At 36.8% G+C, this 26,933-nt stretch overlaps 1 protein-coding gene across 5 annotated transcripts in view; it reads right to left on the bottom strand.

Moving 5' to 3' along the window:
• The window catches only part of NEDD4L (NEDD4 like E3 ubiquitin protein ligase), a gene marked incomplete in the record, with an annotated part of 461,078 nt that overhangs the window by 72,832 nt on the left and 361,313 nt on the right, over nucleotides 1-26,933 (bottom strand). For 3 of the 5 annotated variants that reach the window (XM_036757643.1, XM_036757620.1, XM_036757627.1), the window contains 4 exon segments: nucleotides 5,356-5,430; nucleotides 10,933-11,109; nucleotides 12,217-12,349; nucleotides 24,508-24,674. In XM_036757643.1, coding sequence (XP_036613538.1) covers nucleotides 5,356-5,430; nucleotides 10,933-11,109; nucleotides 12,217-12,349; nucleotides 24,508-24,674 — 552 coding nt within the window. 5 annotated transcript variants of the gene reach the window in all.

Here is a 26,933-nt window from a genome sequence, read left to right as displayed (position 1 = left end):
GGTGCTATCATTATTATTCCTACTTTATGTATAAGAGATGCTGAGGCTGAAGAAGGTTACATACTCAGGGTCTCAGAGCCAATCACTGTCTGGGGCAAGATTTGAGCTCAAGTCATCCTGACTCCAAATATAGAACTCTATCTACAATGACACGTCACTTCTCTAGACAAGAGTTTAAAAGACCTGGGATCTGCACTCATCTTTACCAATTTAACTATGTAACCAGGGTCAAATGACATAAGCTTCTTTGAAATTCAATTAGCTGAGGTGAACAAAACAAACCCAAGCATGGGGTATATAATACCTTTAATCACTACTTCCCAGAATTGAGGTCAGCTTGTACCCCCAAGCTGGGTGATGCAGTACAGATAGAATGCTAGGCCTGGAGTTAGGGAGACCTTAGTTCAAATACAGCTACAGCCACTTTCTAGCTGTGTGACTCTGGGTAAGTCACCTAAACTCTGTTTAACTCAGTTTCCTCAACTGTAAAATACAGACAGACCACCTACTGCTTGCGGCAATTGTGAGAGTCAAATGAGATAAAATTTATAAAGCATTTAATACAGGGCCTGGCACATAATAAGAGATTAATAAAGGCATGTTTCCTTTTTTCCAGTCCAAAGTGGAAATTCTATCTTCTCCCCCATTATATGATGAACTTCTTGGGGGCAGGGATTGTCTTTGACCTCTTTTTACATCCATAGTGCTCAGCAAAAAGTAGGCAATAAATGTTTGTTGACTAACCATAAGCATTCTGAAAGATGACAAAGCACTTTATAAACATATGAGAGTATGTTTAGAATAATTGTTTCTATTGTCTCAGAAAAGTCCTATATGGTAAACTGACATTACTAAAGATTGTGTCTTGCCCACAGATTAAAACAATTTAGATATGTAGGTATGAGGGTTTCTTTGGACCTTTTTATTTTGAATAGATAAGAGTACTGAACCTTAAAAAAAGAAAATAATTTAAAGGGGGGGCAAATTAGATCTGATGCTCTCAAAGTAAGCTTTTTTATGTGAAATATCAATTTTCTTGATATAGTGTTTTATGATAATGAAACACATTAGGTCATGTGATAATAATAACAATGCTCTAAGGGAGGTGGCAGAATTATTATTTAGCTCATTTTACAGATGAGAAAATTAAAGCAGAGAGAGGTAAAGAAATTTAACCAAGGCTCAAGTTTAGATGTTTTCAAACTCCAAGGTCAATACTCTTTTCACTACACAATAGGTATTAGGACAATGGGTATGATGTTCTCGTTGGTCTATACACTTTGCCTCAAGAGCTCTTTTCTACTTTCAAAAAACAAACATCAGCAAGCTTTTTCCTAGTCTAATAATGAGGTTTAGCAACTGTCTGCTAACGACAAAACTGTTAAAGAGGCACAGACTCCATTGCTTGGTCAAGTAAGGTACTAGGGATTCTTATAGTATATATATCCTTCCTGTTTCGGACATGAAAAATGCTATATTCTGGTTAAAACACAGATGTGGCAGCCTTATAAGTATATTTAAGTAGGGCAAAAAGCATCTTTTAAAAATATTATTAAAAAACCTGGAAACAATTTGAATCCTCTATAATAGTGCAGACTACTGCAGACTATATGCGGACTATGGTACAATAAACACATGAGGCAACACAATTTGGCAATTAAAAATGACAAGTATGTGAGCCATGATGGCAAGTGGAATAAGTGAAAAAAGGAATATGAAAGATAGTATGAATATATGAATCATAGGTTAAAACATGTATGAATATTAAAAAAATAATTTGTGGATATAAATAATTCACTAGGTTGTCTCCTATGAACATGTCATTTAAGTTCATAATAAATGCAATATACTTATCATGTTTGTGTTCTGGGCAAAAGGAAACTATTCATGGGCAAGGAAAAGAATTCAAGTGGCATGTGGGTAAAAAATTGTTAGTTTTTTTTTTTTCAAATTGTTTGACTACTCTGTTGCATGGTTCTTTAAGTAAACAGCGGTACATGCACAGATTTCACCCTTTTCCTTACCAGGGTCTAATGGGGCACCACAGGTCAGAACAAGAAAGCATGAGAGATTTAACTCCTGTGTCACTACCCATGGGATACTTCACTGTCTTGATTAGCCTGCCATGTCTTGCCACTTATACTCTGGCACTTTGCTTCTTCACATATAGTTAACGTTTAGTGCAATCCAGCACTATTGAAACAATGACAAGGGACTTCCAAAGTCAGGTAAGAAGTAGAAATTGCTAGCTGATGCTAATTTTCATTAAAAATTATTTGAAAATGTGATGTAAAGTCAATCTCAACTACATAGCTACACTCATCCCAAGATACAGCATGTAAACTGGGCAAGATTCACTTCAGGAAAACTAGGATCAATTATAAGAGGAATACAACAGAACTACTAAGAAGCAGCAGGTACACTGATGATGATCTCTCTCTCTGTCTGTCTCTCTTTTTGCTTCACATGATATAGATCTCTCCTAAATTGCTTGCAACGTGATAGCATAAATTATTTTGATTTCACTGACAATTATTTTTTGCAAATGGTGAGCTTTAAATATTAATATTTCAACTTGACTGTCAAATCATTAACATCCCATAGGTAAAACTAATTTGTAATCTTCAAATACCACAACTTATGTCAGAAAAATCTCTTCTAAAGCTATATGAGGTGATAAAGGGATTTGAAACCAGAAACTTGCAAAGAGAAACTCATGTGGATAAGAGCTTGTCATATGAGTTCTGATTCCATATTTATAGTTCTGTTCATGAATTACTAAATCAATAAATATTGACTAAGTACACACAGTAATGCCAGGCACTAGATTAGATTGAAATTGTAAGAAAAAGGAAAAAAATCATCTAACAACAAAAACCATCTAACCACCACAAAAGGTAATGCATAAAGATATGGTAAATGGTCATTTTTAAAAACAGTGAGAGTAGTTGCATGGAAAGGTAATAAAAATTCCTAGCATCACAGTACCTTACATTTTGCTAAAAATAGAATAGGTTTATTTACTCAATGAAAGGATTAAAAATAAGAAGCATATGCATTTGAAGAACACACTGAAGTCAATGTTGTTTAAAGAGGCAAAAGACAATCAACCCCCACATAAAACATTAAAACCAACCCGAATAGACTCCTAGCTATTGTCTGATAAAGAAGAGCATTACCATTGGTTCTTCACCACCAGAGACAGTTGACGAACGGGCTCTCCTAGTTGGGGTACTCTGCTGTTAAATCATAGTTTAGGTCAGTTAAAAATGTTCAGGTAGGGGATTTTCACATTCCATGAATCAGGAATCACAGCTATGTGTGGGTCATTGAGACAGTTAACCCTTGAGATCAGAATCCTGTTAAATCAATCCTGTTCAGAAGCAAAATCAAGCTAGCAATCACTGATAACGAGTGGAGAAAGAGGAATATGATTTTTTCCCTCTTTAAATTACCAAAAACAAAACAGAACTAAGCAGATAGTGTTTTTTGTGTTGATGAATAAATTACCAACTGACAACTCCATCAGGATGGAAATTGTTTCATTTTTCTCTTTAAACAACTACCACCAAAGAATTCTTCTTCGATATTCTTAGTCCGCACCAGAAAGAATTAATGAATTCTTTGTCCTGATATTATCAGTGTATGGCCACTGATGATCAGTGAGTACAAAGCTTGAGAAAGCGGAGAAAAGTATCAAGTGTATGGGTATATACTTGAAGTCCCCAAACAGCAGCTTCCAGCAAGGTGAGGCTTTTCAAAAATAAAATATACTTTGATCGCACAACAGAAAAAGAAGCAGTGTTAATTCATTAAAGAGAATCAAAGGATTATTTGGTTGAAAAGAACCCCAAGAGTTTATCAAAGTTCACCAAAGCAGGTCTATACCCAAATCATCCCAGAAAGACATTTGTCTACCCTATATTCTTACCAATCTCATTATCCACCACCAAATGAGGTTTAAGCTACTAGTTAATCTGCTATTATGGCCATTCATTTCACTGGCTCATGATTTCTGTGTGTGTGTGTGTGTGTGTGTGTGTGTGTGTGTGTGTGTGTGTGTGACTTAAAACTGACCTCAAAATAAACATACAGTGAATAAAGCAAGTTTAAATGAAATGAAATCAATTATAGGTCAGTAAAGAATAGGGAGCAGAGGTTAATAATCTCTGACAAAGAGTGCAGATCACCAGTTAGGAGATATGAAGAGTGAAGCCAATTATTTGTTATTCTGGTGAATGGACTACTTCAAAAACATTTCTAATGAATTCCGTAAAAAATGCATGTCAACGGAAGACATCCTTTATAGATTCAGAAAATACAACTGCTCATATTTCTGTATTAAAACTCATTCAAGTTTAATAAAATCAGAAGATTATAGTGTTTTGTTTGGTGTAAAAACAAACTTTCTTAGGGCCAAATAACAAATTAAAAAGGTTAAACTTTAACTTCAGCAGAAGAAATCTGCATGCACCTATCATTTTCATGCTTACTCAAAATAGCTCTCCCCCAAGGCAATTCACATATAAACACACACACACATGCATGCACTATGTCTTGCTAATTCTACCTCAATCATATTCAGAACAACTTTTATATGACACTGGTGCTAGATACTGGTGCTAGACACTTTGTAACAAAGGCAAAAATGTATTCATTTAAATTTGCCAAAGATAATGGGTCAAATGTTAAACTATGGTTAGTTTTTTGGTTCAGGATAGCTGCCTTGAGATGGTTCGTGGGCTTTACTCTAAGCCACTACTAACTTTAAAAGAAAGTGTTATTGCAGACCTTAAGAGTTCTCCGTCGTTAAAAAATTCAGATAACGTATGTAATTTTTGGGAAGGGAACATGAAAGTGGTATATAACAATGTCTATCCAGAATATGTGTTCACATGAGCATATCCCCTCTTCCATATCTATGTTTTTAAAAATCTAAGTAACTCTTTAAAACTGAAAGGAATTATTAATGTGTATTGCCAGTAAATTACTTCTTGGCAAAAACTATAAGCAGATGAATAAGAATTGGTATTAAATTGGACTAAGACGATCATGGGCTTTTAGTATTGAGATCATTTATTCCAAATGCTTTTCCTTAATGATGAGGTAATTTGAAGGCAGAAAGGGGAGTTGATGTGCCCCTCACATATGACTGCAATCAAAGAAAAGCAGGCTTCTGTATTTTGGTGACAGATGGGGCTGTGAACTTTTTCTTTTATTTTTTTTTAAATGTGGATATCTATAGTTGGTTAAGAATATCTATCTGCCTAGGAAAAACTGCTTCTTGGATATAAGGGAGGATTTCACATAAGTTATAATTTATCATTTAACAACAAAATTTAGCTTTAAGTTTACCGGTGGTAGATGAGATTGTTCGGCAACTCCATCTGTCACGCTGCAGGACCTCAGCCTTGAAGAAGGTTCTCTTTGCTGGAAGAACAAGAAAAAATATAAGCTGTCAAGTATATGTTTTTTTTTAAATAAGCTTAAAAAATTCAATCCATTCACTGAAAGCAGAATGAATTTTGTTTTTCTTTACACTACTTTTCTGCTACTACTATAACATGAAGGGCAGTCAGGAAGAAACCATCATCTTTCCAAGAAAAATATTTAAAACAAAATCACCTTCCTTTTTTAGTTCTCAACATTTTTATCCAGATGGTCTCATAGTCAGGCCCTAGTTAGAATTAACTACAAAAAAAAAGTAGGAAAAAAGAATCCAAGAAATAAAAGGACAATAAATAGGTCACATTTGCATTTCAATCCTACATTTAAAACTAACTGGAAAAGCAAGTAGTATGCTATTCTGTATGCAAACTCTTCAGGGCAGATATAAACCATAATGGGAAAGGAAAGATAAAGAAAATGAGAAAGAAAACAGTGATGTATGATGATGAATAACATTCAATGAATGCCTACAATACATAAAGCACTGGACGAAACAAAGAGTTAATTTTAGTCTTTGTGAAGAGGGACACATAAAACTGTATCTTAACTTTCACAAATCGAGAATTCTTAATCCCAACCTCTGAGGAAAACTCAGAAAATCTCAGCAAAAAAAGAAAAAAGAAAGAAAGAAAAAAAGAATAAAAAACTCAGAATGATATGGAAAATGTTGCCTATGCTTAAAAATTTGCCATGTAGTATTCTGTTCACAAGGTAAGATCATTTAAAATGGGAAAAAAAAATTACTAACCAAATTCACATGGCTGATGAATACGTGAATCTCTTGTATTCATAGAATACAGATTTCAATAGATGACTACCTAAATAGTGATAAGCAGTGTATGTATATTGGTGTGTGGGTGTGTGTGTGTGTGTATGATATTTAAGTATAATGTACATATCCCTAAGCAATCACAAGGAGCTATAATTTCATTAATGCAGGAATACCTTCCAACAATGCAGATCTCAATCTGTCTCTAAATTAGGAGATAAGTCCTATTGAGTAGCTTGAGGCTCAGAGGTTACACTTATATAGCTAGTTAGGGTCAAAAGCAGAATTTGACTCTAAGACTTCCTTGTTGAAAATCTAGCAATTTATTCACTCTGCCATGCTGACTCTGTGTATGTGCATGTATATTTTATTTATTTTTATTTCCCTCCATTTAATTCCTACTCTCATGTATTTCATCATGGCATGGATGTAACCCTAGGACTCAAATGCAAGACCAGTAGAAAGTAAAATCTACTAAGTTCTACCAAGCTATAGGTCTTCGAAAACAGCTATAATGGGCTCTTTCATCCAAGGTTCAGACTAGTTACCTCCAGGTAGATTCATTGCCAGGAGATTTAACAAGATGACATCCACTGGTCACAGCATACTCATGAAACTCTATGAAGAAGAACTCGTGATTTGCCTTATTGGAAGAAGTACTCACGCTAATGAAATCATACATTCTTTAAAGTAATGATACATATCCACTACTCACTTTTTACTTAGCATCATCTTGATTTTGTTCATTCTTTCCATATGGAAATAACTTAACTGCCTTGGTACAAATGGACATATCTCTGATTGAAATATAGAACACTTACATTTCTTCAAAACTTTTATAATTATGAATAAATCTACATGGTTATGAAGGTAAATTTTTCATGAGGAAGCATCAGAATATAGATTTCTGAGTAAATGCCATTCTAATATCCCTGGAACATGGATTGTAATAAAATGGCATCAGAATAGTAGGCAAAGTAGAAAAGGTAGGTTTCCATGTCCTTTTTCCTAGAAGTTCCCTTGAGAAAATGATTTTATATTTGAAGAGATTACTTTAAAATGGCAATATGACAGCCCTAAATCTAAACATTTTTATTGTTTATATGTATGTAATATGTTACATAAGTAAATACATTTGTTTTTAATATAATCAGGAAGGACTGCTATTTTCACATTGCATAAAATTACTATTGTGTTTGCATTAGGTAGGAAAAAAGATATTAAACTGTTGTAGGTTCTTTGTAGAAAATTGGGCATTTCTATCTTTTATAGGTCCTAATGTATGGCTTTATCACTTATTTTGTTTCCATAACAACGATATTCAATTTCATCTGTGTTTCTAAGCTATGCAATATCTCCTTCCCTCTCCCTCTAGCACTAAATTTTAATTTGCATATTTCTATCTCAATGGCATTTCTTTTTATAAAAACCGTCAATTTCAATATGAAACTGCATTAAGAATAATTTTAGCTCATTAATTGGGGCAGGGCAAGTTTTTTTTAAAAATCATCCATATTAAAGCTTTTATTTATGAGTATCAGTATTGTACCTACACTTTTATACAGCCCTCCTACATTGTAAATTAGATACTCTCTTGACAATGGGTTCTTTTGCTAGAATAATCATTTCTCAAACACCATTTTCAGTGGACATCTTCACTCTCTATTACATTGTACTGGGGCTGCATTGGTTTTCTTTTTTAAAGGTAAGTAGCTGCTTATTGTAGGGTTTTCTGAATATACTGTTAGGGTCACACAATTTAGGGACCACATATTGTGATTTCCCTGATGCTTCTGCTTCTCCCCTCTAGGACCAGCACCACCTAAAATTCATTAACTTTGTGAACCCTGTATCTTCTGCTGCCAAAAGGCTCTTAGTGGGGCCCTAGAAGACAGCTCCCCAAGCAAGTCAAACTTTTGGGAAAAAGAAGTCACTCTTATCTCTTCATTCACCCGAGGTGGCCTCCTATCTTCCCCTGCTTAGATCCCATCATTACTTTATGTCCATGTCTCTTAATCCATCATTTCCAGCACTAACCTTTCTTTTGAGCACTAGACCTACATTCTCAACTGCTTACTAAACAGGGATACCCTACTGACATTACAAATACATCATGTTCAAAATGGTACTCAACTTGTCAAAGCCTATTTCTCCTTTTGTGCTCCCTGTTTAGACTGATGACAATACCATCTCTTCCAGATAGCAGATGTCAACTATCAGGGTACTCCTTTGACTCTTTTCCTTAGCCTTCACATTCAATCAATTTACAAGTCCCATCAATTCTAATTCTCCAATATTCTTTGGATTTATTCAATCCTCTCAATCCCTACTGGTACCACCCCAGTTCAAACCTCTATTCATTATCTATTGTCTAGATTATAATAGTCTTCTAACTGGTCTCCATGGTTCATCTCTCCTCTATCCAACCCATCTAATATTTCTCCTATTAATATTCGTTACTAAAGTTCTAATCATGATACTCTGCCAATCAAGACATTGATGATACTTCACCAACCAAGAAGTTAAATGGTCCCAAGTGCCTACAAAATACACATTCTAGGTTTCTTTGCTTAGAATTTAGTGCCCTTCATAATCCGGCTTCAATCTAACATTTCCAGTTGTATCTCACTTTTCACTTTCCCCAAAGAACAGTCAAACCAGAAAATCCACCATTCCCCACAGATATTCCATGCTCTTAGCCTCTATCCATTCTCTCACATGGTCCTTATGACTAGAGCTGTGTTTTTGCAGCATGCTTGTCCTCTGAAATGCTGCTCAAGTCTCCAAATCCAACCTCCTTTTCCAAATAATTATAACAACTGACATTTATGTAATGTTTACTGTGTGTCAGGCACTGTGCTAAGTGCTTCACAATTATCTAACTTCATCCTCATAACAACCTTGGTATACACCTTCCCAGACCCCATCCTGCCACAAAAAATTCCACCTTCCTTTGAAGTCTCTCTCATAGTGGTTTCTACTCTTCTCCCAATTATGTTTCTTTGGAAGTCATTTATCTACTCTCCTACTAGACTGTAAGTGGCTCGAGGAAAGGGAGTGTTTTATTCATTTTTCTATTTCTATCAGTAAGTAGCACATAACCATAGGCACTCAAATGTTTGTTGAATTGAACTGAAAGGAAGAATTATTAGCAATGGAGAAAGTATTTCCAGACGCGTATTTTTGCCTTCTTCACAGAAATGTGGTATACTAAATTTAAAAAAAAAAAAAAAAAAGCAAAGTTGGTTGTAGGCCCAAGGCTTGAATGCCTATGGGCCATCTCTTAATAGTTTGAGCTATTTGGGTGGGGATTCTGTGCTTTGTGGTAAGCTTGGCTCTGATATTTTTAGTAATCACCTGGCTGTAGAATGAATGCCCCCGCATTTATATATAATAATTGCTCCTGTGTATTTTATGAGTATACTATATAACAGATAAAACTGAGATAAAAAGAATTAATGATTTATGTCAATCATGATAAATTATACTAGACATAAAAGAGGCAGAGGGCTACAACGGAAAGAGCATTTGGCTCTGGAGACAGAGGGGCTGGCTACAAAGCCCACCTCTGCCACCTACCACCTGTGTGACTTTATGCAAGTCCCTTAACCTCTATGGGCTAGAGGTTCCTCATATGTAAGATTGGAGAATTATGCTAGATTGGAAGCCTGCACAACATATGGCCTGTGGGCCTCTTGTGGCCCACCAAAGGATTTCAGGCAACCTGTGAAAAATGCAGAGTTGTCACTGTGCGCTCCTTCCTGTTTGTCACGGGACCCATGGCAACCAGCCATCATCAATTTGTCTCTAGTCTAACCTATCTGTGGCCTGAAGAAGTTCAGCCTATTTTAATTTTGGCCCCTACCTACTGCGCCAAGTTGTGCGGATAGCTCTAAATCCGAGATTCTAAAAATTAAATTGTTAAAAAAATTATTTTTACTTATTAAGGACACATCTAGAGAACTGTGCACAATAAGCAATGCTTCCTAGGGTTGCCTATGCTCCTAGGGTGGGAGAGGCTTCTTCCTCTCCTTGGGAAACATATAAATGTACATCTAACCTCTGGAGACTGGCATGTTTTCTACTTCTCCGCCCCCAACCTGGAGCTTTCCCTATGTTTTCCTGACCAAAGAACAATTTCTCTGTCCTAAAATTGACATCCAGATAGGATGTCTTGGACTCAAAGAAAATTAGGAGTGTCCAGAACTCATTAGATCAAGCACACAAGAATGGTGATGCAAGGCAAATTTGCATTAATCATTAGAGGTGAATTAGTCAAGTTTAATTATTTCTGTCTAACAGACAGCGGTACAGGGACATGGAATGTCTCTAAATTACTCAGGAACCCAGCCACAGATCTCCCAAGTCATAATCTGATATACTATCTCATTACAGCAGAAGCTTAAAGATTTCAGGCCAGAGGGAAAGAATTCCTAAGAGTGAAAATAATTAAAGTAGTAAGATTTAATAGGGGAGGGAAGGGTGAAGAAATAGTAACTTATTTAAGACTGAAAGAATTTAAGTTTCTCCTCATCCTTGTGGGGGAAGGTTGACTTGGGCAAAGAGCAGATTAATGCCAGTGATAGGGAAATCTGGTTATTTAATCACTATAAGTCTAAAATATTCACACATACACAATTTTACCTAAGTCAAAACAACCAACTGCAAAAATAAAAATGTGTTCCATCTCTGTTTCCATAAATACTACTGCTTACAATCAAAGAACTGAATTGTTCCCCATTGGAATCCGAAGTGATCTGAAGTCTTCTGTTCAATTCCTCTGACAGTTCTTGAGGACTGGTCCGAGATACTGGAGAAGCAGGAGGTGGTGGTAAGACCAGACTAAGAGAGTCTCCGGTTATATTCACTTCCTCTGAAATGGTTTCCCAAGGCTTATAAGAAATGAGAAATTATCGTAAATGCTAGAGATGGGATTTTGGTTTGTGCTATTTCCCCATTGATTTAAATTTTAAGAGGTCTTGATTATAAGGTGATTTACTGAATTAACCATAATATACTAGTACTGAGGGGGAAAAGCCTCAGTACAGAATCCATTTAAAAACTGAAGTAACAGAGGAATCATTTTATCATTTGAATGAAAACTCCATAGGCAGTTGGCAAAAGAAATGAACAATTTTTAAGGAATTCTTTCATTTCTAAATTTAAAATAAAAAAAGATCAAGTAAATGCCTCTGAAAGGTATAACTTCTTTCATAAATATTTATAAAAATTTAGCAGCTCTGCCTTTAGCAATATTAATATTTACAGAAGCATTAATAGGGTAAACAAGAACATATCTCATTAAGTTTATCAATAAAGTACTGGCTCTTCTTTTTATTAAAACATATCTTTTGAAGTAGCAAATGCCTAAAAATGATGTGGCTGTCTAGAATGTAAACAGCTGATAACACAGAATAGAGGATCTTGGCTGAAATGTATCATATATTTATAGTCACTAGCTTTTAATTAAATGTTTCAGGTGCAGGTACCATTAAGACACACTATAAAGTTATATAAATAAGTGATATCCAACAACTGAATTTTTTGTTGACAAAAATTTCCCAAGATATTATAAACAGTTGAATAAGAAACCTACATCTCCATTCTACTGCATGTTGGAAACTTCAATCTCCCAAAAGTGAAAAGTATGTTTCTATTTAATTTGACTAAAAAGAGGTGAATTGTCCTAGACTTTGAGAAAAACACCACCAAAGACAGAAAATATCTCTAAATTTGTGCATACTTTGTATGAATGTCGTAGAAAATCATTCCCTTTTATAACACTGCACCAACACATGTATGTCAGACATAGGTCATAAAAGTGCAATTCTGGATTACTAACATTAATAACCACATGAGTGATCAATTGGCTATGAGGATTTTATCTTGGATTTACAAACAAAATTTACTGAAAACGTGTAAAACATAAAACCACCCTTAAGACACCAAAAGTGGAATACACAAAGTTGATGAAGGATGTCAGGAATGACACTACATACTTCAGAGACATCTCCACCTTCTGCAGGTTCAGGTTCTAAATCTTCGCTAATATGTCGCCGGGAGCGGAAACGTCTATGTGCTGCCTCTTGATTTATCTGTCTGATGTTGTTATCCGACTCAGAGGACATATCACTGGGAATTATGGAAATAGGGAGAAAAGACATGGGGTGAAAAGAATAAGGATTAACAGTAGCATCTTAATCAATAAAACATATTGAGAGACTAACGTATATAAAGCATCATGATGACCTTTTAAAGGTGAATTTGAATTTATACATATTTATTTTGTCAACTTGGCTTTAAAAAACAAAGATGATTAATCTAAGAATTATGTGCAGTTTCTCTCTCAAACAAATGGCATCAAATACAGAGGGTAATGAGGTTTTAGGCTTGTAATGGGGACAAGGTGTTACTAATACTTTTTTTCTTTTAAACCATAAATTATGCAAAATGTTCCTGGAAAATACAGCAAGAATTTGGATCACAAAATAGAGAAAAAATAAAGTTATTTTATAGGAAAATTTATTTTGAAGAAGATTGTAAGATGTCGATGTATGATGAAAACTTTCTTCTTAAGTTCCAAAATGGAAGAGTAGGTTGTCTTATTTACCAATCTTAAGGTTTGTTAGTTTTTTTTTGGGGGGGGGGGGCAGGGTGGTGCAGGGAAGGGAAGTCTTGACTTGTGATTCCACAGAGCTCTCTGAGTAAACCCTCTCTAACAAAGTTGATGCACAACTGTTCTGAAACTTACTTAGGGAGTCTCCTGGAGGACCCAAAACAATAAGTAACTTGCCTAGAGTTACAAAGCCAGTATGTCAGAGGCAGTCCATTCCTGAACACCCTTAACTTGCATTGGAACAGTTTAAAAACTTTAACTTAATTGACAATGAACTCAATTGTACTTTTTAAAAGGGGGTGAGAGGACTGAATACTGTTTCCTCCAAGTAACTTTTCAATTTTGGGCCTGTGGAATTTTTGATATTATAATCAATCCAATCAGTGGACAAATATTTATTAAGCACCGATTATGTGGTAGACACATATAGCTTCCTCTGCTCCTTAACTGTCTTTGGCAATACTTAAAAATCTTGAAAGCAAATGGGTTTGCTCATGTGAACAAGGAAGATGTAAAGAAATTTTAAGGGTGTGAAGACCTTAAAAAAATACTTCCTCAACCTACGTTTGATGAAAAGAATCATACATGGAAGACTCAAGTAAGAATTGGGAAACAAATTACTGGGATCTATTTCACTTTGTGAACCTCTTCTCCAAACATCTTTCTTTGCTTAAAATAAGTTCGTGGAAAGGAATTTAAAAAAACAAAAACAAATTTCATTCATTTTCTTAGGAAGAACTGGAGGAAGTAGCAGACGAAAGAAATTCCTAGATGAGGCAGCAACATCCTTGGCTATTAGTTAACTTCGTTCTACTATTGGCAATATTAATATGATCTTTGTTAGTATCAGCCTTCTGAGTGATCTATTTGCATGTTCCTGCTTATCCTGGAAGTTAATCTCATTGCCCACCTCTATGTACCTATGTTTCTATGTATCTCAGGATACTGCCCACAAAAGTCAGATTTTCTTCCACTTTGCCTTCTCTGGCATCATTATTTATCTCATTAATGTAGTCACTACTGGTTCCTCTGCAGCTTTTTCCTAAGATTGACCACTTGTTCTATGGCTTAGCTGTTTTGACATCATCTTCCCAGGTGAGTTGTCACCTCATAGGCTTTGCCATACAATAAACTTGCTGTCCTATTTCACTTCTGGGTTCTGTTAATGTCTCTGCTTCTTTCATTGTTTATTTGACCCATGTCTGCTTATGTACTGTTCACTTTTTCCCCTTAAACATCTGGCACATTGTTGGTTTTGATACCTACATCCTAAGATTCAGTGACCAAATGGATCGTCTTTTTACTTTTCAGGGATACAATAGTCACTGTGCCTGAATTTCTTCTCTGGACAGATTATTGGTGATGGATCAAAATATTAGACAAAGAAACAGCAATTGGGATAATTGGTTGGCTTCTGCTCTCTTCTCTTTCCGCCTCAAGGTAATCTTTTTGGTTCATTTATTTCTAAAAATTTACTGGCATCTTTTGTTTTAAAATCACTTTGATTTCTGAATATATTCCTCCTTCCTCTCTATCCAAGGCAGGTTATTTATCTTAAATAAATATTAACAGTTGGCTGGGCACCAAATATAATGAATTATTACCCCATATCACAGTTATATGTTCTCATTCTACTTAAAATTTAGAGCTCAAAAAAGAGTTGAAGCCAAAAGCCCTAAATTTACCATAAGAACAAATTCAAACTTTGGAAGTAGAATTTGTAAGCTTAACTATAAACTCAATCAATCATTGTCTTTCAACTGGAAAGGAGCTGACATGTGGACATGTTCTAGAGAGCGGTATGAAAATAAGGCATCAGGTCATAGGTTTACAGAGAGAAAGTGTTGAGGTACCTTAGGGGTCACTGAGTGAAAAACATTAATTTTAAAGATTAGGGAATTTACAGATTAAGAAACTGAGGTGAAGTGATATTAAACAATTTTACTCAGGTCACTGAAGAGACACTAAAAAATCATAAATCACAGAATACTTCTTTGTGTAAATCTTACAATAAAAAGCATCATAGCTGAAAGTTATAAGGCCAACCGTCATAATGAATGACATTTACATAGGAATTTACTGTCTTATATAAATCTCAAAATAATTCTGTACTATCTTATATTTGTATTATATCATCTTATATCTGTATTATCCCATTTCAGAAATGGGGAAAGTGATGCTCAGAAAGGTTAAATGACTTTTCCATCATCGTATAGCTACTCTGTCAGAGGCAGGTCTTGAATCCAGAATTTCCTGAATCTCAATCCAGCACTGTATCCATTATACTACATGGGTTCAATTTACTATTCCAAAATATGGCAAAGACTAACTCAAGAGGTGACAGGTATGCTTCCTGCTGCCAGCCTAGTCTCCCAACTGAGATGTGGAGAACTTCTAGGGCAAAGTACAACCCTCCCTTTAACTTCAGGTCTCTTATCTCCTGTTTGGACTGTACTCTGAGGGTAGAGGATCTCCACTTAGTCATGAACATCCTCATACCTGGTCACACCCTTCCCATCGCAGCGACTCTACAGTCTTGTAGATCATCATCCAAAACCATTCCACACCCCTTACCACTCAATTCCTCATTCCCATCCCCCTCAACACTTCCACCACAATGTCTCATCCTAACTCCACCTAATCCTTCCACTGTGCCCTCTGGAATGCCTGTTCCATAGACAACAAACCCCACTTATCTTAAATCTATTCCTGTCCCACTCCTTCAGTCTATAAGCTCTCACTGAAATCTCACTTTCCCTGATGATACAGCCTCCTTAGCCACTCTCTAAGTATTGACTTCACCTTTACTCATTCTCCTGGGCTCAGTGGTCAAGGCAGGTGGAGCCAAAACATTCCATCGCCATTTCCAGGTTCTCCCCCTTCCTCCATTATTCAGTAAACAATCCTCCTTTGAGGTTCATGCTATTTATATCTACCACCCAATAAATTCCTGGTAGCTGTTGCCTATAGACACCTTCTCTCTCCCCCTTTCCTTCCTCAATGAGTTTGGCATTTGACTTAAAATTTTTCTCTCTTTTCCCACTCCTGCCCTCATAAATACTGATTCTCCTTCAAATCCCCTAACCATTCAAAGCTGCTCGATCTATTCACCACTCGTGAGCTACTCTTCCACCCCACTTCAGTCAGATGCAAAGATAGTCATAACCTTGATTTTGCCATCACCCACAAATGTACCACCACCTCCATGTTCAAGAATTCCAAAATTCCCTTACCTGACCATAATCTATTGGGTTTTCACCTCTCACTCTGCCTTACCTTATACAACTATATTTTCATCCGCACTGTGATCTCTAATCCTTCCAAATGACCTTTCAGTTCTCTTTCAGGACATCTCCTTTGTACTAGCCACTCTCTCCTCTTCTGCCATATTGACTCCCTAGTGAATCAATTCAACTCTATACCATGCTCCTCTTTTGAATCCCAAGCCCAGGGGTGGAGAACCTGCAGCCTCCAGGCCACATGTGGCCTTCTAGGTCCTTGGGTACTGCCAAACTTCACAGAACAAATCCCCTTAATAAAAGGATTTGTTCTGTAAAACTTGGGCTCAGTCAAAGGGCTGGGATCTAGAAGGACACATGTGGCCTCGAGGTTGCAGGTTCCTCATCCCTGTCCCAAGTGCAATAAACTCTAGTAGCTCTCTATCGCTCCAAGATCAAATACAAAATGCTCTGTTTGGCATTCAAAACCCTTCATAACCCATTCCTCCCCCCACAAACTTTCCAGTCCTCCCCAATATTCCTTGATCCAGTGACACTCTCTCCTGGTTGTTCCACAAAAAAGACATTTCCATTTCTCCACTCTGGGTATTTAATCTTGCCTGTCCCCCTATGCTCCCTGGCTTCCTTTAAGTCCCAACTAAAATCCCACCTTCTACAGGAAGTCTTCCCTAACACCTCTAAAGTCTAGTGCTTTCCCTTTTAAATTTATTTCCTAATTATCCTGTATATAGCTTGCTTTGTATATATTTGTCTGCATGTTGTCTCTCCTATTAGTTTGTAAGCTCTTTCAGGGTAGGAATTGTCTTTTGATTCTTTCTGCATCGTCAGAGCCAACACTGCCTGGCACATGGTAGGTACTTTAAAAATGTTTATTGGTTGATTGATTTTAATAGTCATTTACCCTCTCTAGGCCTCAGTTTATAATATGTGTAAAATGAGGATTGGATATGATTTCTAAGCTCCTCTCTGCTATAAATTTCTATAATTTTGTGAGTAAATAAAGAGGAAAGAGGCCAGTCTACCATATTATTGAAGTATCTCACAATGAAATTTTGAAAAAAAAAAGTTGACAATACACATATTTACCCCAATTAATTCCTACAAAAAAGTAGTTTAATCTTAAAAAAAAAAATCTAGGGCCCTACATCAGTAAATTATAATTGGTATTATACCATTTGTACATAAATATATTTAAATCCTTTAAAACAATATGTTGTCTTAAGTAGATCATATATTTTCTTGGTGATCGTTACAAAAATATTAATTTTGTAAGCAACAATTTCAGAGAGAAATGGGTGAACTGAAGCACAGTCCACACTCCAATTAATATAGCTTCCCAATTATTGGACTTTAATTAAAACTGATAGCATTGGTCCACACAAATATACACATATATATGTTTTCATAACTATGCCAAAGATAAGTCAATAATTTGTCTAAAAATATTATTCTGTTAAACCATCAACCAGGTCTAAAATTAAGTGTGCTAAATGAATGAAATCGGAGAAGTAGAAATTGGTGTAATTATGGTCATGTGAATGAATGCATAATTAAAACCAAAACACCCAAATGCACAAATTATACCTCTCTATCACATAATCAACATGATTAAAAATAAGGCTATGCTGGCTATGTAACATTGTACTTGCTGTTTCATGTCGTCATAGACAATTTATACAATATTTCAGATTTAAATGCACTCTGTGATTACAAAAATTACCCAAATAAGAGAACAGAAAAAATACAGAGGGAAAAACATCAGTTCCCCTAAATTTCACATTCTCTGAAGTATTTTGGTATCCCTTAAGGATGATGAAAGGGCAGCTAGGTGGCACTGTGGGGGATAGAGCCTTAGACCTGGAGTCAGGAAGACTCCTCTTCCCGAGTTCAGTCTTGGCCTCAGACACTAGCTGTGTGACCCTGCACAAATCACTTAACCCTGTTTGCCTCAGTTTCCACATTTGTAAAATAAGCTAGAAAAGGAGGTGGCAAACCACTCCAATATCTTTGCCAGAAAAACTCAAATGGGCTCACAGTCAGACACAACTGAAACAACTGAACAAAGGATGATAAAAGATTCAGTTCATATTCATTCATTCAATACATTTTTTTTTTTTTTGGAGACTGGGTCTTCTTTTCTGCCTGGGCTCAAAGTGCAGTGGGAAGGCCTAATCCTAATACTGATAGGCACTGAAACTTTGAAATGCTATTTTTCCCAACCTGGGCAAGTTCCGCTTAAAGAAAGCCTGCTAGCCTTTGTTCCCAGGGTCTCACCATTTTAGTGCCAGACTTAGTACAAATGCCAAATAGGCTTAGCCCACTGCAGAATAGAACCCCTGTGCTCAAGTAATCCATCAGCCTCATCCCACACCATCAGCAGAGATTAAAGGCTTTAAATGTGTGCCATCCACAAAGCCTCAGGCTAGGCACTCAGGAAGATACAAAATTTAGTTTTTTTCTCTAAAGAAGTATATATTTTAAGAAGATAGAAAATCAATGCAGGTGATTTCTTTTGGGGGGCATCTGTGGCTTTTTTGGTGGGAGGAGGCTGCTCAATCTAGACCTCTAATTTTATTAGTGTAGGAGACTATTAGTGGGGACCCTCCCTTTACCAATGCAGATATGCAACTGTTGTATTTTTGAGTAGTCTGTAAACAGCCTTTTACTATCAGTTGTCTATAAGTCATGTTGCCTTAAAACCTTGTAAGAAAATAATGCACCTCTCAAAAATGGACCAAGATGGTAAAACTCTGATGGTATTCAGAATGCTCAAATATCCAGCCCCACAGTGAAACAAGGGCAAGCTAGGTGGTACAGTAGATATCGTGCCAGGCTTGCTGTCAGGAAGACCTGTGGTCAAATCCAGCCTCAGACACTTACTGACTGTGTAACCCTGGGAAAGTCACTGTTTGCCTCAGTTTCCTCATCTGTAAAATGAGGAATGTAAAATGAGCTGGAGAAGGAAATATTAAACTACTCCAATATCTTTGCCAAGAAACCCCCCCAATGGGATCATTAAGAATCAGATACGACTGAAAAACAGCTAAAGAACAATGAATTGAAAGTTAGCTGACAATGAAAGGCTACACTCCTGTCTGTACTTGTGAAATAGCAGACTGGATTTAACTGTCTTCAGTGGAAATATCCCAAATGGCTACAAGATGTGGTATTTCCCTGTGACATTCAAGTCAATGAGGCGGTGAATAGATTAACCCTGACCCATGAGCAGTAATACTTAATGACATTAAATTAAAATACATTTTCAGTATTGCTAAACAGAAAGATTAAGATGATAAAGATGATTTTATTGAGGGAAATAAAATTTCTTAGGGATAGAATTCAGCTTTTGAGCCAATAATTACTTGTGTGGAAAAAAAAATAAAGGAGCTCTCTTATGCACTGCCCAGGAGGTCAGGAACATACATATTCCTCAGTCTCCTCTTATTAGCAAAAGAAATAACAAAAATGAACCAGAAATCTGGATTTTATTAAAAAAGCAAATTCATAAGAGTTGAATTGGGCCTTAAACATGGTGGAAACCCCTCTTTTCTAAAGATGAGGGAAACTCCACAGGGCCAGTAACTTGCTCAGGATCACCAAGGAAATGAATATAGTCTTAGTGCTGGTATTCCAACATAGGCTTTCTGAATTCTAATCTAGCAGTCCTCCCAATCCAACAGTCCATCTGTACAGTAAAAATCTGGCTACTTGGTGAGGGGACAGAAGATTCACAATTCTGGCTAAGCAAGAGAGATACCCCCGCCCTCAAAAAAAAAAGGCCACTATAACAATTTTTTAATTGCACAAAAGAAAATTGAAGGAAATATGAGAAGCATGTAATAAGAAGTGTCGTTTGAAATGTGAAGAATTTATTGCACACTTTAAAAAAAAGTAAGTAGTATAAAATGGAGATTCATGATGGTTTGATATGGAATGTTCATTTTGTGAATTATGGAAATCTGCAAAAATTTGTGTACATGAAAATGGAAATACGTGTATATGATACAGAAATGCTCTTTTGATGATGTTTTTATGTTCAGAATAAAAGGAAAAAATTTTTGGCTAAGAATTAATTCACAACTGTTTTTTAAGGATATACTGTGTGAGAATCACTTTGCTATGTATGAAAGGGAATCAAATATAATTAAGACACAGTCCTTGCTCTTGTGGAATTTAAAGTTGAGCAAGTTGTTAATGGTAAACAGAAATATGTAATGTTAGGTAATTATGATGCAAAATAAGAAAAGCCTTAAGATCTGCAGCTTTGACTATACAAATTAAATCCCAAACCTATAGACTATAAGTGATCATAATGACCTTAAGTTATCAAGAAAAGGTTAATTATATTTAATTTACTTTGTATACTAATGTAGGAAGGTGTATGTTTTGGAAATCTAGCTATCTGACCTCATTATATTTCATATTCTTAAATACTAATTATATTATGATCAGCACTATATTTACTTGTATATGCAAGAATTTATATAGTATGCTAAGGAAAGGTGAGTAAAAGTTATAGTTAATTCCCATGGATATAATGGGGGGGGGGGGTAACAGAAACCCAGAAATTCTAAGCAGGTTCACTATCAATTTCACTCAAAAAGCATTCTTAAGCATTATGATGAGTCCAACAGAATTCAAAGGCAAAAACAAAACAGTTTTTATCCTCAGCTAACTAACATATGCTAATAAATACAAAGGGATTTCAGGAGGAAGACAGCCATTACAAGTGAGGCAATCAGAAAAGACTCCATCCAGGAGGAAGTATAACCTAAACTGAGACTTGAAGGAAATAAAGGATTTTAAGACGGTGGAAGGGAATACGCATTTATTAAGCACCTACTATATGCCAGGCACTGCGCTAAGCACTTTTTACAAATATCTCAATTAATTTTCACTACAATTATTATCTTCATTTTACAGATGAGGAAACTGAGGCAAACAGAGGTTAAGTGACTTGCCCAGTTAGTAAGTGTCTGAGGCCCAGCCCTCTATCCAACAGCACCACCTGGCCACCTAAGAGAAAGCAGTCAGGAGGGAGCAAAACCTCAAAAAAAGGGGTATGTAAGAACTAAATGGGCAGCTGGGTGATGCAGTGGACTGAGTGCTGGGCCTGGAGTCACAAAGACATCTTCCTGAGTTCAAATCTGGCCTCAGACACTTACTAGCTGTGTGACCTTGGACAAGACACTTAACCTTGTTTGCCTCAGTTTCCTCCTTTGTAAAAATGAGCAAGAGAAGGATATAACAAATTACTCCAGTATTTTGGCCAAGAAAACCCCAAATTGGGTCACAAAGAGTAGGACACGACTGAAAAATGACTGAACGACAAGAACCAAGTAAAGATATAAAAAAATGTTGCTCACTAGATTTGTAATCATTAAAAATTGCCAGACCATTAAAAAAGCAACAAACTCAAAAGGCCTGGAATGATTAGCTGAAATTTGGAAAAAATTAAGCGATTCATTCAAAGTCATAAAGTTAGTTAGTGGCAGACACAAAATTAGAAGCTAGGTCATCTCACTCTCAGTCCAGTTTTTTTTCCCCACTGTACAATGGACACCAAATTAATGATTCTTCACTAATTTTATTTTCTCAAAGATAGTTTTCCCTTAATAGATATCAAGTGCTGAGATGTATCAGTTTCTCTCAAAGGATATTTTATTGCTTGGAATTATGCTTTCGGAAATTACTGCCAGAATGTTTAACAAAATTCCAGGAAGCCCAGAGGCTTTCTGGGCAACTCATGTTCACAAAAGGGGAAGGAAATGTTTTCTCTTCTGGGAAGGCCCTGATTATTTAGTGATGGTTCCTTAAAAAGGTCAAGGAGAGGCAGCATGCTAAGCGGGCTCCGAGTGTTACCTCTTCTTCTCTCCTATATCCTTTATATTTTCTCTGAGACAGGAATGGTGGAAAAGGGGAAGGACTATCCATTTCCCACACAGTATTTTTGTGGAGCTTCTGCTCAGGCTCACCCTTTATTTTTACTGTTGGAGCCTGCTGCTGTGTGCTAGGTGGTATGAGAGATAAAACCCTGGGCCCAAAGTCAGGAAGACCCAGGTTAAAATACAACTGCAGACACTAACCGTGGGTAAGTCACTTTAATCTCTGCTTGCCTCAGTTAATAACAACCCTACCTCACAGGGTTGCTGTGGGGATCAAATGAGATAATGTTTGTAAAACACTTAGCGCAATGCCTGGTACATAGCAGAAGCTATAGAAATGCTTACTCCTCTACCCTTCCCCTTTTCTCAACACCATGAATAAACACGATGAATCTGAATTTGAATTAAAAAATACACTTTTCTTTGCTTCTACCATATATTGGTAAAGTGTTTTGTTTTGTGAGGGGGTTACATCTATGCAAATCATTTTTGTTAGTGTGACTAATACATTTAAACTTCAGTAGCTTTAAAAAAAATCCCCAGAATTTCTAAGGCTGATTAAGATCTTGAAAGCACAATTTTCCCAATCACTAAAGAAAGAACTGTTGAAAAATAATTTTCCTACCCCACTTCTGTATAATGCTTTGTAAAAAAAAAAAATCTTTTACCTAGTTATCTCAATTGACATAACAATCCTGTGAAGTAAGAAAGGCAGGCATCGTGTTGATTTTCATTTCTTTTCTTTCTTTTCATTTTCAAAGAGGAAGAAACCAAGGCTTTGATAATGTAAGGAAGTTGCTTGAAGTTATATGAACAATAAGAGACAAGGCAAGACAACAAGCCTTCATTTAGCACTTACATTAGGACAAGAATCTAGTTCTTCTGTCTTTTAGTCCAATGTAATACCCTAGATCAGGGGTGAGGAACTTGCAGTCTCAAGGCCACATGTGGCCCTCTAGGTCCTCAAGTGTGGCCCTCTGAACCTGAACTTCACAGATTCAAAGGGCTGCACTTGAGGACCTAGAAAGCCACATGTGGCCTTGAGGCCGCAGGTTCCTCAACCCTGCCCTGGGCATTGAGTGACTAGGGTGTTGCTTTTCCCCAAATTTTACCATTGTTAACATTATTCCTAAACCAAAAATCTTCAAAGATTTAACAAGTTTTCATTTCATGCTTCCACCTGGGAATCTCCTAGAATGTGAACTCAAACCTTTCCAGACTATAAATGATAGCTTTAGGGCCCCTAATTCTTAAAATATTTGATGAAGAATCTGGGGTGAATGGACTACTGAATCAAGAGAGTCATTTTCATGGTAGAATAGGTTCTTGTTCATGTTGCTCTCTGATTTTATAACTAATATAATTTCTGTCTTGATAAAGATTGATTTGCTTAAAAAGAGCCATTCTTACAAGAAGATGGAGATCCTAAATTTAAGCCTTGTCTCTTTCAACTACTGCATCTGCCCAGAGTACTTGAAAGCCAGGCATCAGTAACAATAAATATTTCCTCAAAATGGTTTTAGTAACTAATTGTCTAATGGTGATTGTGTAGAAAGGAAGGGAAAACGATTCACTGATGGGAATAGCTGTGTCCATTAGCCATAGGAGAAAAGCAAACAGGACCTTAATGGAACTATCTGCATTAAATTTTTTTAAAGAAAATTTTGCAGTGAATATTATTTAGTGTCAATTCAACCTAACCTTGAACAGCTAAGATAATGGATCATATCTAGAGCCAGAACCAGCACCAAAGTAAGCTAAATAGTGATAAACTTAATGTAATAAGGCAAATGAAGAATGAACTTAATCTATAGCAGTGATTTCATACAACAAACATTTATTAAGCACTTTCTATATGCAAACTATCCTGGAACAGAAATATCTAGTGTCCTTCCAAGGGGCTAATGCAAAATTTTCAAAAATTTCTAAAAACATAATTCTCTTTAATTATACATACACACATATACACACACATATGCACTTTCACATACACGCATATGCTACATGTGTCTTTTCTGGAAAGAGTTGTAAAAATCAATTAATGATGGGATCTTAAAAAGTCCTCTCCCTCACTTTCCCCCCATGCTGGTAAGCACATTAATGAATGAAGAAGATTCCAAAGTTATTTGGTTTTGCCACTTTGGGTTAAGGGTCAGTTACCAAGAGCGGGTCAAGGAGGAAAAAGCGATTATACAACATAGCCTACTAAATCTGGGAAACATAAGCTCAATTTTCCATTCCATTAATCCAATAATGGTAAGTAATCTAGTAATGCCAGTTTATCAAAGGATTTTTCATCCAATTCAAATTTTCCTGAGAAGAATATGACACCAAAACTGTTATTCTTACGATGCATATAATGTGACTTTCTCTGAGGTTCTTCACCTTAACTTGGTGAACCAAGAAAGAATCATAGAACATTGAAAACCTTTAAGTATTACTGATTTTCGATTTAATTCCTAGCCTTGTTCTCAAAGAGGTGCTGTGTGTTGTTTTAATTCTGTCCAAACCAAGGGGGTATTCTTTAACCCACAGACATAGAAAACTTACATTAAACTGGGTCGATGCCACTGGGTAGTTCTGTTGTTGTGGTTGACATAGTAAGTTCTGCCTAAATTGTCAACTTTCTCTTCCCAACCAGGTGGCAGGGGAGGTGGAGGAAGCTCTTCTTGGTGCTGAGAAGCGGAGTCATTTGAATCAACAACTTCCCACCCATGCTGTAAAATAAAGTCAAATGGGTGATTAAAAGGTTAATTTAATTTTTGCTTCTAGGATAAGAAAGCAACATTACAGCTTTAAAAAAAAAAAACAACATACACACAACATGAAATCCACAATTAAGCCAACTGTCTAAAAATAATATCTGGTGTTTTTATACAAGGTCTAATTTTAAAGAAGCTATTAAGAATAATCAGTCAGCAAACAAGCTTTTATTAAGTGCTTACTATGTGTCAGGCACTGTGCTATGCACTGGAGATACGAAGAAAATAACAATCATGGGCCCTGCCCTTACAGAACTCATATTCTAATAATATACAAATAACCATGTACAAACAAAACATGTGGTGTAAGTGGAAGAAGATTCAAAGGGAAAGCTGTGAAGAAGATGAAAACAGGCCTACTGTAGAAGGTAGGACACGAGCCAAGTCTTGAAGGAAGCCAGGGAAGATAGGAGGTGAATGTGGGAAGGGAGAGCTTTCCAGGTATGGGGGACAACCACTGAAAAGATAGAGAAAGTAAGAAGATGGAGTGTTGTGTGTGAAGAAGCGCAAGAAGGCTAGTGTTACTGGAGACAAAGCGTAAGAATGCTGAAAAGGCTGGAAAAGGCAAGGCTGTAAAGGGTTTGAGATGCAAAACTGGGCATTTTACAATTGATCCCTACTGAACAGGAGGAGGAGAGACAGTGAGTATTTTATATAGTGCCTACTAAGGGCTTACAAATATTTCCTCATTTGATCTTCACAACTCTGAGAGGTAGATGCTGCTATTGTTCCTATTTTAAAATTGAGGATACTGAGGTAAATAGAGGTTAAGTGACTTGCCTAGGGTCACACAGCTCGTTAAGTGAAGACTCAAGTCTTCCTGACTCTAGGCCCAGGACTCTATCCACTATGTCACCTAGCTACCTTGATCAGGAGGGTGACAGTCAGCCAGACAGTTTAGGAAAATCACCTTGGTAGCTCAGTGGGGGATGGACTGGAGTGGGTAGACCAATGAGAAGGCTCCTGCAGCAGTTCAGGCAGGAGGTGATGAGGGTCTGCACTAGGGTGGTTGTGTGAGTATAAAGAACAAGCTTGTATTTATGAAAGATGTTAAGGTAAAAATGACGAGACTTGAGGACAGACTGGCTACGAAAGGTGAGTTAGAGTGAGGGGTCAATGGCGAAGCCAAAGTGTGCAGCCTGAGTAAGTCAGAAGACGGCAAAGCCCTCCACAGTGATAGAGACATTCAGAAGGGGGGATGCTTTGACAGGGGCGTGTTTTGAGTTTGAGATGCCTATGTGGATTCTAGTTTGAGATGTCCAAAAGGCAATCTGTGATGTAGGAACAGAGCTTAGGAGAGAGCCCAGGCCTGGAGATACAGATCTGGGGGTCATCTGGAGATAGGAGATATGATGAGATGACCAAGTGAGAACCACAGATGGAGAAGAGAGGAAGTCCATGAGTGGATCCTTGGCAGACACTCATGGTGGCTGTGGTGTAAGTGGAAGGTAATTCAGAGGGAAGGCATTAGGCATGAAGAAGATGAGAACAGGTCTGTTGTAGAAGGTGGGATGTGAGCAGTCTTGAAGAAAGCTGGGGAAAATAGAAGGTGAATGTGGGAAGGGAGAGCATTCCAGTTATGGAGGACAGCCCAGGAAGATCCAGCAAAGGAGACCAAGAAAGAACAGTCAGTCAGGTAAGAGTAGAGTCAAAACCCAAAATGTGTAGAGTTTTAAGTAGAAGAGGGTGATCAACCATATCAGTGCTGAAGATCAATCAAGAAGGATGACGATGAAGGAAAAGGCCATTTTATCTGGCAATTAAGACAATGTCGGTAATTTTGTGGAGGGCAGTTTCAGTTGAATGATGATGAATCCAGAAACCATATTGTGGGCAGTTTAGAGAAAGTGAGAGGAGAAGTGAGGGTATCTACTGTAGATGGATTTTTCAAGGAGTTTAGCAAAGAAGAGTAAGAGATATGTTATGGAAGTCAGCAGGGGTGGTAGGGAGGGTTTTTAATGATGGAGAAGTGAGCGTGTTTGAAAACAGCAGAAGCAACAAGGAGAGAAAGATTAAAAATAAGTGAGAGTATGAGGATGATAGAGGAGGGCAATCTGTTGGAGAAGATGGGATGGAATGAGATCAAAGGTGTGTATTGATGGGGCTGGCAAAAAAGATAAACATGAAAGACAGAGGTGAAGGGAAGATAGTGGGGAAAGACATCTAAGTGATGTGAGATGAGAAAGAGGGGAGAAGAATGGACAGAGTAGTGGA

Source organism: Trichosurus vulpecula, chromosome 1 (genome assembly GCF_011100635.1).
Source record: "Trichosurus vulpecula isolate mTriVul1 chromosome 1, mTriVul1.pri, whole genome shotgun sequence".
NCBI lineage: Eukaryota > Metazoa > Chordata > Mammalia > Diprotodontia > Phalangeridae > Trichosurus > Trichosurus vulpecula.
Note: the sequence above shows the minus strand (reverse complement) of the source record. Positions and strands in the feature narration are given on the sequence as shown.